Source organism: Thermobia domestica, chromosome 8 (assembly GCF_964235325.1).
Source record: "Thermobia domestica chromosome 8, izTheDome1.hap1.1, whole genome shotgun sequence".
In the NCBI taxonomy this organism is placed as follows: Eukaryota; Metazoa; Arthropoda; class Insecta; order Zygentoma; family Lepismatidae; genus Thermobia; species Thermobia domestica.
Window position 1 is genome coordinate 191,682,321 of NC_137461.1, and position 16,305 is coordinate 191,698,625.

General features: G+C 34.8%; 1 protein-coding gene across 3 annotated transcripts in view; it reads left to right on the forward strand.

Moving 5' to 3' along the window:
* The window catches only part of LOC145693392 (cilia- and flagella-associated protein 300-like), a 109,774-nt gene that overhangs the window by 12,567 nt on the left and 80,902 nt on the right, over positions 1-16,305 (forward strand). For 2 of the 3 annotated variants that reach the window (XM_081769348.1, XM_081769349.1), the window contains exon 2: positions 12,183-12,264. The exons of the other annotated variant lie outside the window; for it this stretch is intronic. In XM_081769348.1, coding sequence (XP_081625474.1) covers positions 12,183-12,264 — 82 coding nt within the window. The remainder of the gene's footprint in view (positions 1-12,182; positions 12,265-16,305) is intronic. 3 annotated transcript variants of the gene reach the window in all.

Genomic DNA, 16,305 nt, shown 5'->3' on the forward strand with positions numbered 1-16,305 from the left:
AAGAGCAAACTTATTGCTCTAACGTCATTATCAATAACTAGGTTTAAAAAGGAATATAATTCGAGATCATTGTAATTCAAACTCACAGAGTAAGCGAATAATGCAGAAAATTCTAACAGATCATAACGTGATTTTTTTCTCTTTTTTTTTTTTAATTTTAACTTTCAACATTTTCAGTTTACAAGTGCAAGTATTATTATTAAATAACTCATTTCCAAAGATGCGTGTTATTAAATAAAATACATAATCAGAACTTAAAACTCACGAGAGTCGCGGTGGGCTCACCTCTGCACGATGGGCTCATAGTTTGATATTAGGTTCCGCCAAGTATGCTTTGTGGTGGAGAAACACCATGTGACTGGGTTTCCTTGAGGTTCTCTCGTTTCCTCCCACTTTCATTATCATCACAGCCTCTCTTAGCCTTGAAGCTTAATCATAGTGTGTTAAATTAAAAAAGAAAAGACAAAAATACATTTTAGAAATGTTCTGCTAACACTATTTCACAATCCACAGTCATATAGAAAACGAATCACATCACAAGGGACATACAACTATCTGTACATTTCCTAGTGTCATCACTGACCACTGATTAAAATAGCACAAACATTTCGTATGTATCGTAAATAACCAAGAGAAGACATAAAACATAATCATCTGGTATGCATGGTTAAACAAAACCACATATCCCCGTTTGTGCAGCGGGCCGTCAATATTAGGAAGGGGGTGGGGCTGAGAGGGTAGCTTTATTTATCTGATGACCCTTTATCTGCATGTTCTTTGATTTACCTGTCAGTTTCAAACACCGCCCCTGAACTTGCTGGTGATTGGTGGGAGACTTGATAGAAGGTCGACATCTTTATCTACCAGAGGTAGATGTGCACTGTTCTCTCCTAGCTTTTCTGTGAATTCAGTGTTTACTTCTTTGTATTAAAATCTTTTCAAAATAAAGAAAAGCATGAAGATGTATTTTTGTATATTTAATCCTCACCATTTTATTTGTTACTTTTTTGTGTTTGTAAGTGTTGTACTTAATTTTTATTTTATTTTTCTATCGAGTATTATATTATTACCAGGGCTTGAAAAATCTTGCTTGCAAGTACTCGCCAGTCAAAAAATGTACTAGCCAGACCATTTTGCAGTCACAGTGTTTATACAAATAAACAAAAATCACTTTGTGACACAGTAAACATATCAGTACATTTTTATCTTTTTATCTTGTTATGACTCTTACAAATAAAAAAAGAGTTACCTGCTATTTATTCTTGAATTCACGTTTTGAATTATCGAACTTTATTCGCCAAATGTAAAAAAATATTCGCCACTGGCAAGTAGGCGAGTGGATTTTTCAAGTCCTGATTATTTTAATTATTATTTCGGGACAAGAGTATATGTTTTGTCGACTGGGATAAAGGTTTGGTGCATCTCTCATTCTTGACCTCGTTGACTTCACGCTCATGCCTCGGTGAGGGTTTGCCTACGGGATTGCTACAGGGGAGTAGTGAACGCTTCAATGTGGTGTTGCGGCCACCACGTGCAGTTTTCATTTCTAAATGTTAAAAAATAAAATTAAAAGAAACTCACATGTAAAAAATCTGTAACTTCGGGTCCGTTCTTACCCTTTCCAAATAAGTCCAATTTTTCTGTGAATGAGACCGAAACAATATCTTGTGTAGATAATGTGGAAAAGACAAGTATCGTGACTCCTATAGTCCGATGTCTTGTAAAAAAAATCAAAAAATGAGAGAAGTACAAGTTCTGAATCTAACTGTCCGAGTGGTATTAAGGGCCTTTCTCTTTTTGTTATAACCAAAGTTATTACATATAGTTCCAGACAAGTTAAGAACATTAAAAGATTACGAAATTGTACGTTGTTGGTGAAAACGAAAGATGAGAAGCAAACAGAGAAGCTATTCAAGTTAGAAAGATTGAGCACTTCACGTTTCAGTAGAGCCTCTTAGACTATTAGATGTTAGCCGCGGATTAACATCATATTGGGATCTCTTGAACGCAAAAAATTACGAGTTTAAATCTGAGTGAGCAGACTAACATGTAGTTGAAGTAGCACGAGTGAAAAAGAAAATTTCAAGTGAACTATTTCCAACACAGTTCTTGATTCTCACTTTCAGTCTGCCAACTCTTCCGCAATTCAATAAAGCTGGATATATCATAAAAATGGGCCCGTACATACCTTGTCCACTTCGTTACTTTAAGTGCTAACATTTTGAACACACTAGCATGCCCTGTAATGCTACAGCTGAAGTTTGTACAATTTGTAGCAAAGGAAGTCTTGTTGCAGAACACTGTACGGCGACTAGGCTCTCCTGTGTTAACTGTAAGGGTGATCGTTCTGCTTGGTGCAGAACTGTCCAGCCTTTCAGGACAAGGTATGTTTCCATCCAGCAAGTGACGTTCCCATCCAAACAATGTACAGGATGTAAGAGTATAGAATGCAAAACCCCAGTCCAGTCCACGACCAAGATTCCATGTGTTGCTCGTAACGGTCGTTTAATAAAACTGACACCACCCCACTGCCACTCGCCATGCATTGCTGGAATGAAACTAAGCCAGCATATTCGTCATCGCCTTAACGACCCTCTCCTGTCTCAGGAAAATCAAAATCTCCATTAGTACGATGGTCACCTTCAATTTCATTCAAATCGGGTATGGCAGAAGACGAACTAATGGATAATGAGTGGATGGTGATTGGCTCACGAAATGAAATATATTTCAAACTTTAATTTCTCCAACTATGACGCTTCTTCAATGGAGTCTTCACGTCTTCAGTAGTCATCTTGAATAATGAAAATAGCTTATTTCTGACGACTGACCGGCTGTTGGCCGTTTGCAAGAAATTCATTTTCGACCTGCACAATTGAAACAGTGCTAATATTTGACACGATATATAGATGTGATATGAACACTCTGATAGTCGCACCGCTGGTGACGTTGTCATCGCCCTGCTCAATGATTTTCATTCCTGGTTTATTAACGTACACTCACGGTTGCACGTATTTACGGTGCGAACTTTCTTCCCTCTCCCACTTACTGTCTGTTCATTGTATATTCCTCGTGCTGAGGACTTTTCAGCGGTTGAACTGATTCAACTTTACAACCAATTTAAGCCACTTGTATTGACTGTTGGAGATCTGAATTCGTACCATTGCCTGTGGGGCTCTATTCCAACTGAAGCTGGTGGCTGTCAGGTGTCGAAATATTAAGACATCTTTTATAGAATTTAAGAAAATAGTTCTTTAATGATTTGGTCCACGCTGAAATTTATCGGGTTATATGTTAATGTAGTGGTAACTGTACTCGTATAACTGAAACTTAGAAATGAGAATAACGAAGCATATTAGAGATGCAAATTATCAAAATTGCGAATTTAGGCTTACCAAACCACAACTAATTCGAATCTTGAATTTAGGGAGTCAGAATTACCCTTTAAACTAATTCATATAGTATAGAAAGAAAAAAATGTTTTCATTGTATATTAAAATTAAACCTGACCATGGATTAGGAAATGCAACAAACTTTATTTAGTATTGATTTATTTATCAATACCGTACACAAAGAGTGAAAAAATGCACGATTGGACCGGAACTCGAACCGGTGATCTTCAGCGTACGTTACCGTTGTGTTAACCACTACGCTACCCAGTCCGCTCCATGAATAGTCGTATGTTCCCTCACTCGTGAAGTCGGTGTTCATTCAATCAGACTACAACTACTGTTGTGCCTGGATAATTAAGTATCCACATACAGAACACCTCTGACGGTTGTATTATACATTATACTGATAAGTGGAGGAAATATCCGATTTTAACACACCAGTTCCTCTAATAGGTGCGAATTCAATGATGCACAAAAAGTGAAAAATGTACGCCTGTATCAGAATTTGAACTCGGGATCTTCGGAGTACCGTGCTGGTGTGTTAGACCATACTCTATGCTACCATTTAGTCCGATTGAATGAACACTGACTTCAAGACTGAAGGATTGTATGGGTATTCATGGAGTGGACTGTGTAGCATAGTGATTGACCCATCGGCATGGTACGCCGAAGATCCTCAGCTTGATTAACGGTCCAGTTGTACATTTTTCATTGTTTGTCACTAAATTTGCATCTATAGAGGAATTGCTGTGTTAAAAAGCGGATATTACGTCCATTTATCAATATAATGTCTAATACAAACGTCAGAGGTGTTCTAGATGTGAACATCGAATTGTCTAAGCGTAACAGAAATTATACCGACAGCCACAGAATTAATTGGAAGCCTGACTGCTGTAACTCCCTTAGGTCGGGTCCACTTCCAACCCAACTTGCACGTAACATTTCAAGCCTGCGACGACAGTTGGTGAGCCTATATAGCACTGAAACACTTTTTGCTGTGCAGTCGATACACGAAGAAAGTAAAAATTTATCTAATTTAAGATCAGTCTCTATCATTTCAAGTATGTTCTCTAATGAGTGCCATATATCAAAGATCATAACTCGCTGTGTTTATAATGTATTATCACACTACATACTGGAATACTGTATATGAGAAAAATGAAGAGATACTACTTATACACGAGTTAGAAAACGGAGAAGTGAGCTGAAAATATCCAATCTAGAATAATCGAAGTTAATATATTTTTTACATCTTTGTCTCCATTCATGGTCCTACTCCAATTCCTCGTCATTTCAGTTTCTCTTCCCTTCTCCACAGATGATCATCTTGGTTATCACACTGAGTATGGATTAAAAGTATAATTGAAACATGCACAAAGTTTGGTCCTGAGGGTATTCGAACCCGATCTACTGCGTGAAAATTCAATACAGTAACCACTTACCTTTACTAATCAGTGCCTTGAGGTTCCACAAAAACTGTTAACTAATAAAAAATTCTTTAATGTAAGTCTCGAGGAATCAGGAAGGCCCTATGAAGAGATCATTGTTGAAGTTAATTAATTTTCTTCAACGAATTTTATTGTTCAAGTAATGGTTATTGCCTTCTTATTAACGATCACTCCAAACTCCCATCATTTCACAGATTCAACCTGTTTCAGTTATTGTGCCGTAAAATAAATAGTGACTTGTGCGAAAAATATGTTCACATTGCAAGATATAACTTCAAATTATTTGCTGCAAACTCAGTCGTATCTAATTATAAACAAAATCTAGTGTAAAATAAAGAACCACTTTACACAAAACCAATTGAAGGTAGCACAAAAAATAATCGAGCGATTTGAGCGAGTAGCAAGTTAATGGTATGTTCAAATCCTGGAGGAGGTCAGGTTCTTGTTTTTTATTGTGTGCTCATAACGTAACCCGGAAATTGAAATCATTTATTTCAATAACCCTTTATCAACTCTTTCATTTCCAAATTAGATTAGGAAACAATATTATACGAATTGTAAATGTAATATGCTGTAGGTGAAAACGACATAAATTAACTAGAGTCCAAGAGACCATACTTCGATTGTCGGTAGGAGCTCATATGGTTCGGATCTCAAGTTAAATTTTGGGACCACATCTCACATAGGCTCGTTACTAGAAGGGACGCTAAACTAATTAACCAACTATAATTCTCTTAACACTGATGACGCTGGAGGGGGCAAGAGACAGCCTCCCTCCTGTCTGGCTCCAGACATGTTGTATCGTAATGTAGGTCAAGTAATATAAAACTATTACTTTCAGCAGATATATATATATATATATATATATATATATATATATATATATATATATATATATAAAGTAAAATGCTCTCCCCAAGAAGACTGCCCCTCTTCCCGTTTGCCTCTCCAAAGAATTAAAGCTGGCGTCGTCACTGTCTCTAAGTAATAACATAAAATCATTGCTCAAGGTTTTCTTAAGAAATAGTTCATTTGTTTCTTGTTATATAATTTGAAATGGTAAAAAGTTTAACTTTTGTGGAAATGAATGAAGAAATATTTACGTTATTCCTATTATAATTATTGTGTGTAATACCATTTCCGCTAGGCAAAACTTGCTAAACTCGACTTAAAACTCGAGTACTGTTTCGTGTTGCTCTTTAAAGTTCCGTGTTATATAAAATAGTGCTAGAAAGGGATATTAAATCTGAATAATTTAATCAATTAATCAATATAACATACACTAACAAATTTAATACCGTGCGTTGTAGAAAAAATAAAAGTGATATCGAGTATACTTAAGTTAGGATTTGGTAATATCAGATTGTCTAAAAAGTATTGAGGTTTCGGAGGTCAAAATTGAGAAGACATGTATTGTTATTTGAAAATAACATTATGAAAACACATATGCGTCATTCTGTTCGATAATCTTCAGTCATTGTTTCCGGCAACACTATAATCTCCTCACTATACAATTTCTGTTGTTTTTGGTTTAAAAAAAAAAAAAGTGACATGATTTTTACCGGCTTCGTTCCAAACTACCTAAACACCATTCAGGAAATTCTGCTGAGACCGAGAAAAACGATAGTCTAACGGTGCGGGTTATACGGTGGATGAATTAAAACCTTCCATCCAAGTTCTTGCAACCTCTGACGGGTTGTTAAAAATGTAAGCGATCTGGTATGGTCAGAATGGTATATAACACGCTTTCTAGTCACCAGTTCCGACCATTTCTTTGGAATTGCTATGCGCACTGATGCTAGTTGTCCACAGTACAGGATTGACCTGTCATTCTGCCTCGGCAGCAGCTCATGATGCACAACACCCTTTCAGTTCCACCAATGTACAGCATAACTTTCCTAGGCGTCAGTGTGGTCTGTGGCACAGACTGTGAAGTTTTTTCTAACTTCTGAGAAACCACTTCAGATATGGCTCGAGTTGGTGCGCTTTAGTAGAGATTCGTAGTTCGAAATTCAATTGAATAAATGTTTCTGATCGGATCATGGGCACCCAAATATCAAACTTCTTTTTGTGGCCAGTGTTCTCCAAATTATGTATACTGTTTGGCAGTCATTTGCCTACACACCAGTCTTGCTCGACTTTTTTCAGAATATCAACCACTTTTCTGTGATTCGTCGCTCACTTCGAGAAGCATTTTAAATCGAAATTTCAAGAAGGAAAGCAACTGAACCATTTTCTGTGTGTTATGTTTTGATAATATATATGTCCCATAACAGCAGAAATTTCTTGTAAAATGCAGCACAGTTTTTGTGGAAAGTTCGCAAATCTTCACGGTGCAATACTTTACGTCTAATTATAAGAATTTCTACACGTTTTGCATATCTACTAGATTTGGCTGTCAAGTGGCTGCTGCGACTCGTATTGTGAAATTTGATTGATTAACATCATGTAGTGCAGTTTTTTAGATTACCTGATATTTTTAACATTCAATGTTGTAAACTCAGTTCCAAGATTAATGAACGAACCCATTTTCGCACTAAATTATTATTTAGTCTATATCAATGGACCAGTTTTACTAGAATTTTTTATAGTTTAATAAATACAAATATAAATCGAACATTATTGTAAAACGGGACGTGAGCTACATCTAAGGAGCTTGTGATACCAGTGAATTCCCCAGGGCTCCCAGCTGTTGTATTTTCTTATTTTTTCGTATATTTTGAAAATTTGTGTGTATTTGTCCTATATTTTAATCTTGTCCTTTATTTCCTATATTTTTAGTGATTAAAAGTACAAGCCACGGGCAGTTCCAGTGATGATCTAAATTGCTACATATTAGCAATATGCTAAACGTGTCTTAGCGGTTTTTTTTTTTTTTTTTCTGGGGGATAGTCACTAATCCTCGCCATTATTGTTTTTAATTTGATTTTTCCTATCTTTCCATGTTCAGTCTTTATTTGTTTATGTGCTTATTCTTTCTCAATGAAGCTTAGCCGAGGAACCTTGCAATGGCCCAGTTTCTTATAATGCAAGCTGTGTTAGCATTTTCTTTCAGTAGTGTGTATAGCAGTATTGGCTAGGTTAAGGTGTGTTGGTATTCACCAACTTATCCCAACGCCTTCCAAAATTGCTGTACATAATATGCAGGATTCACATGTGTCCTGGAAAACCTGGAAATCAAAGTGTGTCATGGAAACGTCCTGGAAAGGTCATGGAAAGCAGAGAAATGAAATACTGGAAATGTCCTGAAATTTATGTTACTTAACAGTTGTTAGAAGTGTATATATAATTTGCAGAGCTAGAAGTTTAAAAGGTTATATATACTCTTATTCTGTATTACCCTAAATCTTGTTTCCTGATGTCCATTGCGGTGAAGGGTGGCCTTTTCTTACAATGCATTTGTATTTTTTTTTTTCCCCTGTGATTCAGAGCATAATATTCTATTGTATAAACCAAAGTGTCCTATATTTTTTCAGTGTCCTGCTGGGATGTCTGATTCCCTGTAAAAGAAGCATATTACTCTTTCATTGTGATCAAATATCTTTCAGCTGAACTTTCAGTATTGAAACTATTGAAACATATTAAAATACAGATTAGCAGGAAAGCTTCAGCTGTGGATCCACAAAAGAAGGGCTTAAAAGTTTAAACGAGCAATAGATGTATCTCAGAAACCTTCTCAAACGTTTAATAAGCCCTTAATTTTAGTTTTTAATTTTATGTAAAGCGCTGAACACCCTGTGCAAAGGTTGTTTGAGTAGGCGAACAATTGAACGTCTATGTATTTTGTATTTCATGAGTAACCGACTCTCACAACAGCATTTTTATTTAATTCCATCTATCTCGTTTCTCCCCTTTTTTTGTGCAACTTGTGCGCTCTGTTTTTCGAAACTTACATTGTCAACACTTTTCTCCTGCATCTTTATTTCCCTAGATTGTCAAAGGTATTCATTTTAAAGCAGCTGAGTGAACATCAGAGCCGCATTGGAATGATAATAGAAGTATAAAAGTTCTCATTCATACCTAGATTCGAATCCAGGTCATCCAGTTGCTAGGCAGATGCGTTACTGACAACTCTATTGCATCTCTTATCATAATGCTAAACTGTGTTTTGTTGGAATTACCACTGTTCGTTGGAATGGCAATTTGTAAACTGTAAAGCAATGTAAACGTCATTTTTTTTTTTTTTTTTTTTAAGCTACTTCAATAAAATGTTAAAATCATATTGTTGAAGCGTCGGTTCATTCTTGATTTCCATTCTCAGACCGTGATAGCTCATCGTAAATTTTATCTTCATTCTAAAGACGAAATGGCACTACTCATTGATGAACAAATCCATAACTATAGTGTTTTACAATATCTAACTTGTAACATTTAAGAAGAAAATTAAATTACATTATCTTCCGTTTACATTGTTTCAGTTCCTTATAATTTTAAAGCGATACACATGTTCTACTATTTTATAAAAAGAATAAATAAATAAGTAAAAGTGTAAGTAATTGAATGGGACTCGATCCGAGGTAAAAACCTTATTTGGTTTTTGGCTTGTAATACTACCGACTACACCTACAGGATAGTATTGTAATGAGTACAATGAAGATATTTCTTCATTCATTTTCATTTGATTTTACCATTTCAAAATTTATAACAAGAAACAAATGAAATATTCTATTTAAGAAAACCTTGCGGAAAGATTTTATGTTATGAATAAGAGAATAATAGTTGATTAATTTTAGGAACGAGCCTACCATATTAAATGTGGACCCCACAACTCAACGTAGGATCCGAATCACATGATCTATTGAGAATGGAACCCTGGTCTCTCGCACTCAAGGAGAAAATAATAAAATATTGAAGATATTTTATACGCTGTTTTCAGTTGTAACATGTAACTTATAATTCATATACTATTGTTTCCTAGTCGAATTTGAAAATAAAAGAGTTGATAAGTGTTTAGTGATTATTGAAAGAAATGTTCTCATCTCCGATTAGGTTAGGAGCACGGAATAAAAATTCATAAACAAAAAATTTGACTTTCTTCACGATTAGAACACAGGAACATATAGCTAACAAGCCACCCGCCCAAACCGCTTCACTATTCCTTACACTACCCCAACTATTTCTTCCTAGAACTTTACTAGATTTTAATACGTCCACCCTATACCCCAAACTTGCCACTGTCAGAACTTTTTTTTCGATCTCTCTTAAATCTCTCTTGATCTGATGAATGGTGCTAAGTTAGTTTAAAACGTAGCCGGTAAAACCCGTGTCATTGTTTTTTCACCAGAAAAACAACAGAAGTTCTATAACAACACAATTATGATGTTGCTGGAACAAAGACAGAAGGTTGTCGAATAGAATAATGTATATGTGGTTTCATAATGTTATTTCCAAATGACAATAAATGTCTTATCAATTTTGACCTCCAAATACTCAATACTTTTTAGACAATCTGATATTTCCAAATCACATATACTCGATATTACTCTCATTTTTATACAACACACTGTATCATATTTGTTACTGTGTTACATTGATTAATTGATCAATTAATTGGAATTTAATGTTCCTTTCCAGCACTATTTTTATAAAAAGGGGCTACTTAAATGTGCAAAAGAAACAAGACTCGAGTTTTAATTTGAGTTAAGTATCATTTCTCTAGCGAAAACTTGGCATTATACACAAATTATAATAAGAGCAACGTAAATATTTCTTCATTCATTTCAACAAAATTATGATGTATCCATTTCAAAATGTGTAACATCAAAAGAAAGAATTTTTCTTAAGAAAATCTTGCGGAATGATTTTATATTACGAATCAGAGGCAGTGCCAACACCAGCTTTAATTACTAGGGATGCTAGTGGAGGGGCAGAGACATGTTTTGTGGGGAAGCAATTTTTTTGTATACTGAAAGTAATAGTTTTATATTGCTTCACCTACACTACGGAGGGCAGTTGGGAAGGGGGCGTCCTCTTGCTCTCTCTACTATCGTCATTGCTCAGAGAATAATATTTGGTTAATTAGAGTTAAGAGTTCCATTTAGCAGAAGCTTATATGAAACGTGGATTCACAATTCAACGTGAGACTCGAACTACATGAGCTCCTACCGAGAATCGAACTATGGTCACTAGCACTCGAGAAGATAATAACGTATAATGTTTCCTAATCGAGTTTCAAAATAAAGGAGTTGATGATGGATTATTGAGGGAAATACCTCCAGTCTCCTTTTTTTAGGATAAGAGCACAATAAGAAACAAGAACTACTTTACCTTTTCAAAGATTTTAAACGTGATTAACAATCTACTCGCCCAAACTATTCGACTATTTTTTTTACACTACCTTAAATCGGCTTTGTGTAAAGTGGTTCTTTGTTCCACACTGAGTTTTGTTTAGAGTCAGATACGACCGAGTTTGCGGCAAACAATTGAAATAATAACTGATACAAGTTGAATCTGTAAATGGGTTTGGAGTCATCGTTAATAATAATAAAGTAATAACAATTACCTATAAACAACAAAAGTCGATGAAGAAAATTAATTAACTCAATTAATGGTGTCTCTTCATAGGACTTTAGTGGCTCGTCATGAAAGGTTTTTCATTAGCTATCTGTTTTGGAATGACAGGGAATTGAAGTAGGACCATACATGGAGACAGAGATGTAAGAAGTATGTTTCCTTCAATTGTTCCAGATTTGGTATTTTCAATTTACTTCAACTATTTTCTAACTCACATATGATCAGTAGTATTTTTTTATTCTTCTTATATGCAATATTTCAGTACGATAATACATTGTAAACACAACGAGTGTTTATAATGTATAAACATTGCGATCTTTGATATATGCCACTCATCGAAACAATAGAGATTGATCTTAAATTGGAGATTTTTTTTTCGTGCACCAACTTCACAACAAAAGCCTGTATCAGTGCTCTACAGGCTTACCAATTGTTGTCGCTGGCTTGAAATGTTATGTGTAAGTTGGGTTAGATCTGTCCAGGCGTTTGCCATACCACCAAAAGTAGTGGATCAGACCTAATGGAGTTACAGCAATCAAGGGTGCAATTACTTCTGTGGTTGACTGTACAAACCACGTGGTTTGATTAAATGAACACATACTTCAAGCGTGGGGGAATGTACAGCTGTTTAGAGAGGCTGGATAGCGTAGTAGTTAATACATTGGCACAGTACGCCGAAGATGCCGCGATCGAGTCCTGGTCCAGTCGTGCATTTATTTATTTATTTTGTACTCTTTGTGTATAATTGAATTCGCACTTATAGAGGAGTTGGTTTGTTAAAAATCGGTTGTTTCCTCCGTTTATCAATATAACGTTTTTATGACTTTATTAGGTCTATGAAGGGAAGGATCAAGATCCAGTGCTTCGCTTTCAACGAACAATTTCATCCATATGATGCAAATAGCTTCATAAATGTAAGTATTGTCGATGCTTGAAATATTAATTATTTAATTTTATTTAAACACATTTTTATTGTGTTAGAGGTAATACTTCATAGTATAAAATATATCATAGAGGATTTTTTTTCTTGCAATCAGTTATCAGTTAATTGAATTACTAGTTACCACTGGAAAGAATCAAAATGCATAAGATAAAATTAATGGGTTGTCATCACGAACCTTGTAGTAACAGGAATTTCTGTCATATTGCCCTATGAAAATTTCCATTTACTTCATTGGTTGCTGGTTGGCATGATAGAACAGTTGAAGACATTAGGTTTACAATCGCAAGATCTGTCTGAGTCGGATTCAAATTCTACTTAAGGCATGTTTGTTATCTACTATTATTTTACCATTCATTTCGTGATAATCTTAATTTTTATCGTTTCTTTGAGCCGAATGGGCAGAACAATAGGGAATAAAACTCGGTATTATTGTTATTGTAAATTTCATTGATTTATAATGTATGTTGTTTGTAACAAAGAACGTAAGGAAATACACACAAAAATATACATGAGTAAATTCAAATGTATATATTTGCAAGTTGGCATATTTCAGCGAAATCTTTTCCTTTTATATTTAAGTTAAAGAATACTAGAAGTCTGTACAGCATACGCATTCATATTTCGGTATTAGCACATATTCTATGTCTTTTTTTATATTTTTTAAGGAAAAAAATGTTATAGTTAGTAGGTCAAATGATTTCAGTAGGAACAAATTCCAAAATTAAGAATGAAGCTTAGAATTTTGGGAGGTACTTGACACAGTAGTTGAGTAACAGAATGCACTAAATGCTCTTTTTCCACTCAAAGCAAGAACATCAACTCTTGTATGAATCGAGTGGTTACCACTAACATTGTTCTAGGTGCATTTATATCTATCTATCTATCTATCTATCTATCTATCTATCTATCTATCTATCTATCTATATATATATATATATATATATATATATATATATATATATATATATATATATATATATATATATTACATTATTAGTATTTAAAAGTTAACTAGCCAATATTAGCAGATTGAATATATGAACTGTAATTGTGCCACTAATTTATTATTCAGCAGCACTCACAATCAGAGAAAGCTAGTCATTCAAGAGAGTGCGTTCCTTAACTCAAAGTTAGACTTAAGCAACCTTACAACGACCAAACATACTAAATATACTGATCACTAATGAAGTATTTACATATACTTCCATATTCCGCATAAGAGTTTCCGTTACCAGTCGTGATCCAACTAAGCCTCGAACTACACATTAACGTAACTGAAGATTCCATCAAAGAAAGAACATACAATAGATTCCTATAATTCATTATCCATCGTGATTTGTTTGCACAGAGTCTATCCTAACAACTAACATTCTATATAGAGGCATGTGCAAGTATTCAACTCATTGTGCCCGTAATTATTCCCAACATATATATTCCTACAATGTGTATATATATATATATGTAATGAGTTTTTGTACTAAGTTTCAATATTTAAATTTTGTTAATTGGCGTATATGAGATTTAATTTGAGTATAAAGATCCATATGTTGGAATGCCCAAAAAAATGTAAGTACTAGGATAAAGAAACATGTAAGGGAATTTGAGAGTAGCAATGCTACTGTTCAGGATTATCAAGATATTTGCCTCCAAACAACATTCATCAGGTTAAACTTTACACTTACTTTTTGCATTTATTGAGATGAATGTGTTCGAAGCTTTTCATATTAGTACAAAAATCCAGAACTCAACGCGGAAGAAGGAGAATTAAAGAAATAACGGTACTTGATTTCAAATCTTGCTTTATTTTATTAAGCAATTCGTTTAATAATAAAAACTGTTTTCCATAAAGAAAACGAATTGAAAGTTAAATATTTTCAATGCGAGTTAGAAAGAATGAACTGAGAAGTGGTTTGTAAGGTTACAATGGCGATGTGTAAATTTTTACGCTGCACAGACCTGTTCAAGTGCTTATTTTGTGTCTTAGGTTTAGAACATACTAAAACGGAAATACGTAAAATACGTCGAAGCAGCGTATCCAAGAGTAAATAGTCCGCTTTTCTGTCAGAGAAGATACGGGTTGTTTGTTACATTATACATACGCATACAATAAAGCATTAATTAGAATATAATTATTCCCTCTATGTGTAAAACAAGTAGGAGATGAATGAGATAGGTCACTTTATGTAGTTATTTATAAAAGTATCTTTACTTAAATAGCTTTATAGTCTGTATAGTCCATTATATTAATGTAAATATTTGCAACCCTAATTGCAGTCGACGAGAAATTGAGAAGGATGACACAAGTAAGATTGTTAGATTTACCCGCAGTATATCGAATAACAATGTACCCAAAAATATTTTAAAATGTAATTTTTTCTGCAGTAGCAATGATGAAGGAAAAAATTACTATTAGAATAATAATAGGAAAATGACAAGTTCATTCTGTCCCTGTTAAATTTCTTGCGATAGGGTGAGTTTGGCAACATTAGCTTAGTTTTTGCTACGTCCTGCAACGGCGAGATTACAATGTCTGTTCATTGATCTTGCGACCTGTGTGAGAAATTCAGTGACTTTTATGTGCATATATTTTTTGTTTGTTTGTTGTTAATTTGCTTGTTTTGATATTGTTATTGTTAGTGCTATTGGTTAAATATCCAACTTTGTTTCAAATATAGAGAATACTCAACTGTTGTTGTGCTGGCTGGTGATTCTTCATGATGTTATAAGCAGCAAAGAAAGAAATGAAAGCTCCTTTTTACTAGTGGAAGAACTGTTACTAAACGTTGGCTCATATTTCTTAAGTCAGGCAGTGAAGTGCGGTATGAAACTGTTTCAGAAGCAGTTCGAAAGACCTCTGAAACATCATTAATGGGAACAACAAGTATATTGAAAATGCGAAAAAATTTCATTGTGTAGAAAAAAGGTTTCTACTCGATGCAAGAAAAGGTCTAGCGACAGTAAAAAGATAAAACTAGATAAATATGACACGTCACTGAAGCAGCAATACACCGTAAAATTCATAAAATGTATATGGAAAATTAGCTTCCCTCTTTACGGAAAATTCATCATATTGTACCACAGGATGATGACCTGTCTGCTGTATTACTGCTGATATTACATCGGCTGCTACTTGACATGGAATTCAGATTTCTCCCGTAAGTGCCGAGGGGCCCCGCCTAGCGTAGTTGCTAGCCCTCTCGCCTTTGGTGCGACCGATCCCAGGTTCGATTTCCGTTGGGGACAGTCGATCAGAAAGGTGTAAAAGCCTTTCCAGGCCAGCTATCCTGAGTGAGATTTTTCCTGGAGTTTCCTCATTCACACCAGGTAAATGGTGGAATGGTACCTAACATGAAGGTCCCAGGGCGCTTACCTTCGTCCTCAATTTCCTAGACAGTGTGATAGCAGAGGGACGTCATCCTTCATACGTGACGGGTTAAAAATGGCCCTAGATGTCAAAAACCTAAAAATGAAATTCCTAATCCTAATCGTAAGCACCGATCCCCATTGATTGAGACATCATAGCATGGAGACGTAAGTATATGAAGAATGTTAAGCAATTCAAGGAAGCAGGTAGATTTATTGACATGATAGTAACATCAAACCAGCTGACTATGCTTTTAAAGAAAGTTTATCCTTAGATATCACGGCACCTTCTGGTGAGAGAGGGGAGAAAAAGGCGAGAGAAATAGATACTCATACCAAGACAGAAAGTGAATTAATTCCTAGCTGATCTCGTTTTTCGCGGCACAAAAATAGATGATTATCACGAGAGTTAGATGAAGCAAAATATGAACAGTTTTTCCAGGAGAAACTTCTTCAAAATGTACCACCAAACTCCGTGATTATGATTTACAATACTACCATCCACTCAGTAAAAGATGAAAAAGATCCTACGAAATCAAGCACTAAAAGGGAAATTGTAGAATGGTTAAAAAATTAAGGTATTGAATGTGATCCAAACTGAAATAAATTTGAAGCAATATAAATGTTAAACGAAGTTGCATCTAATATA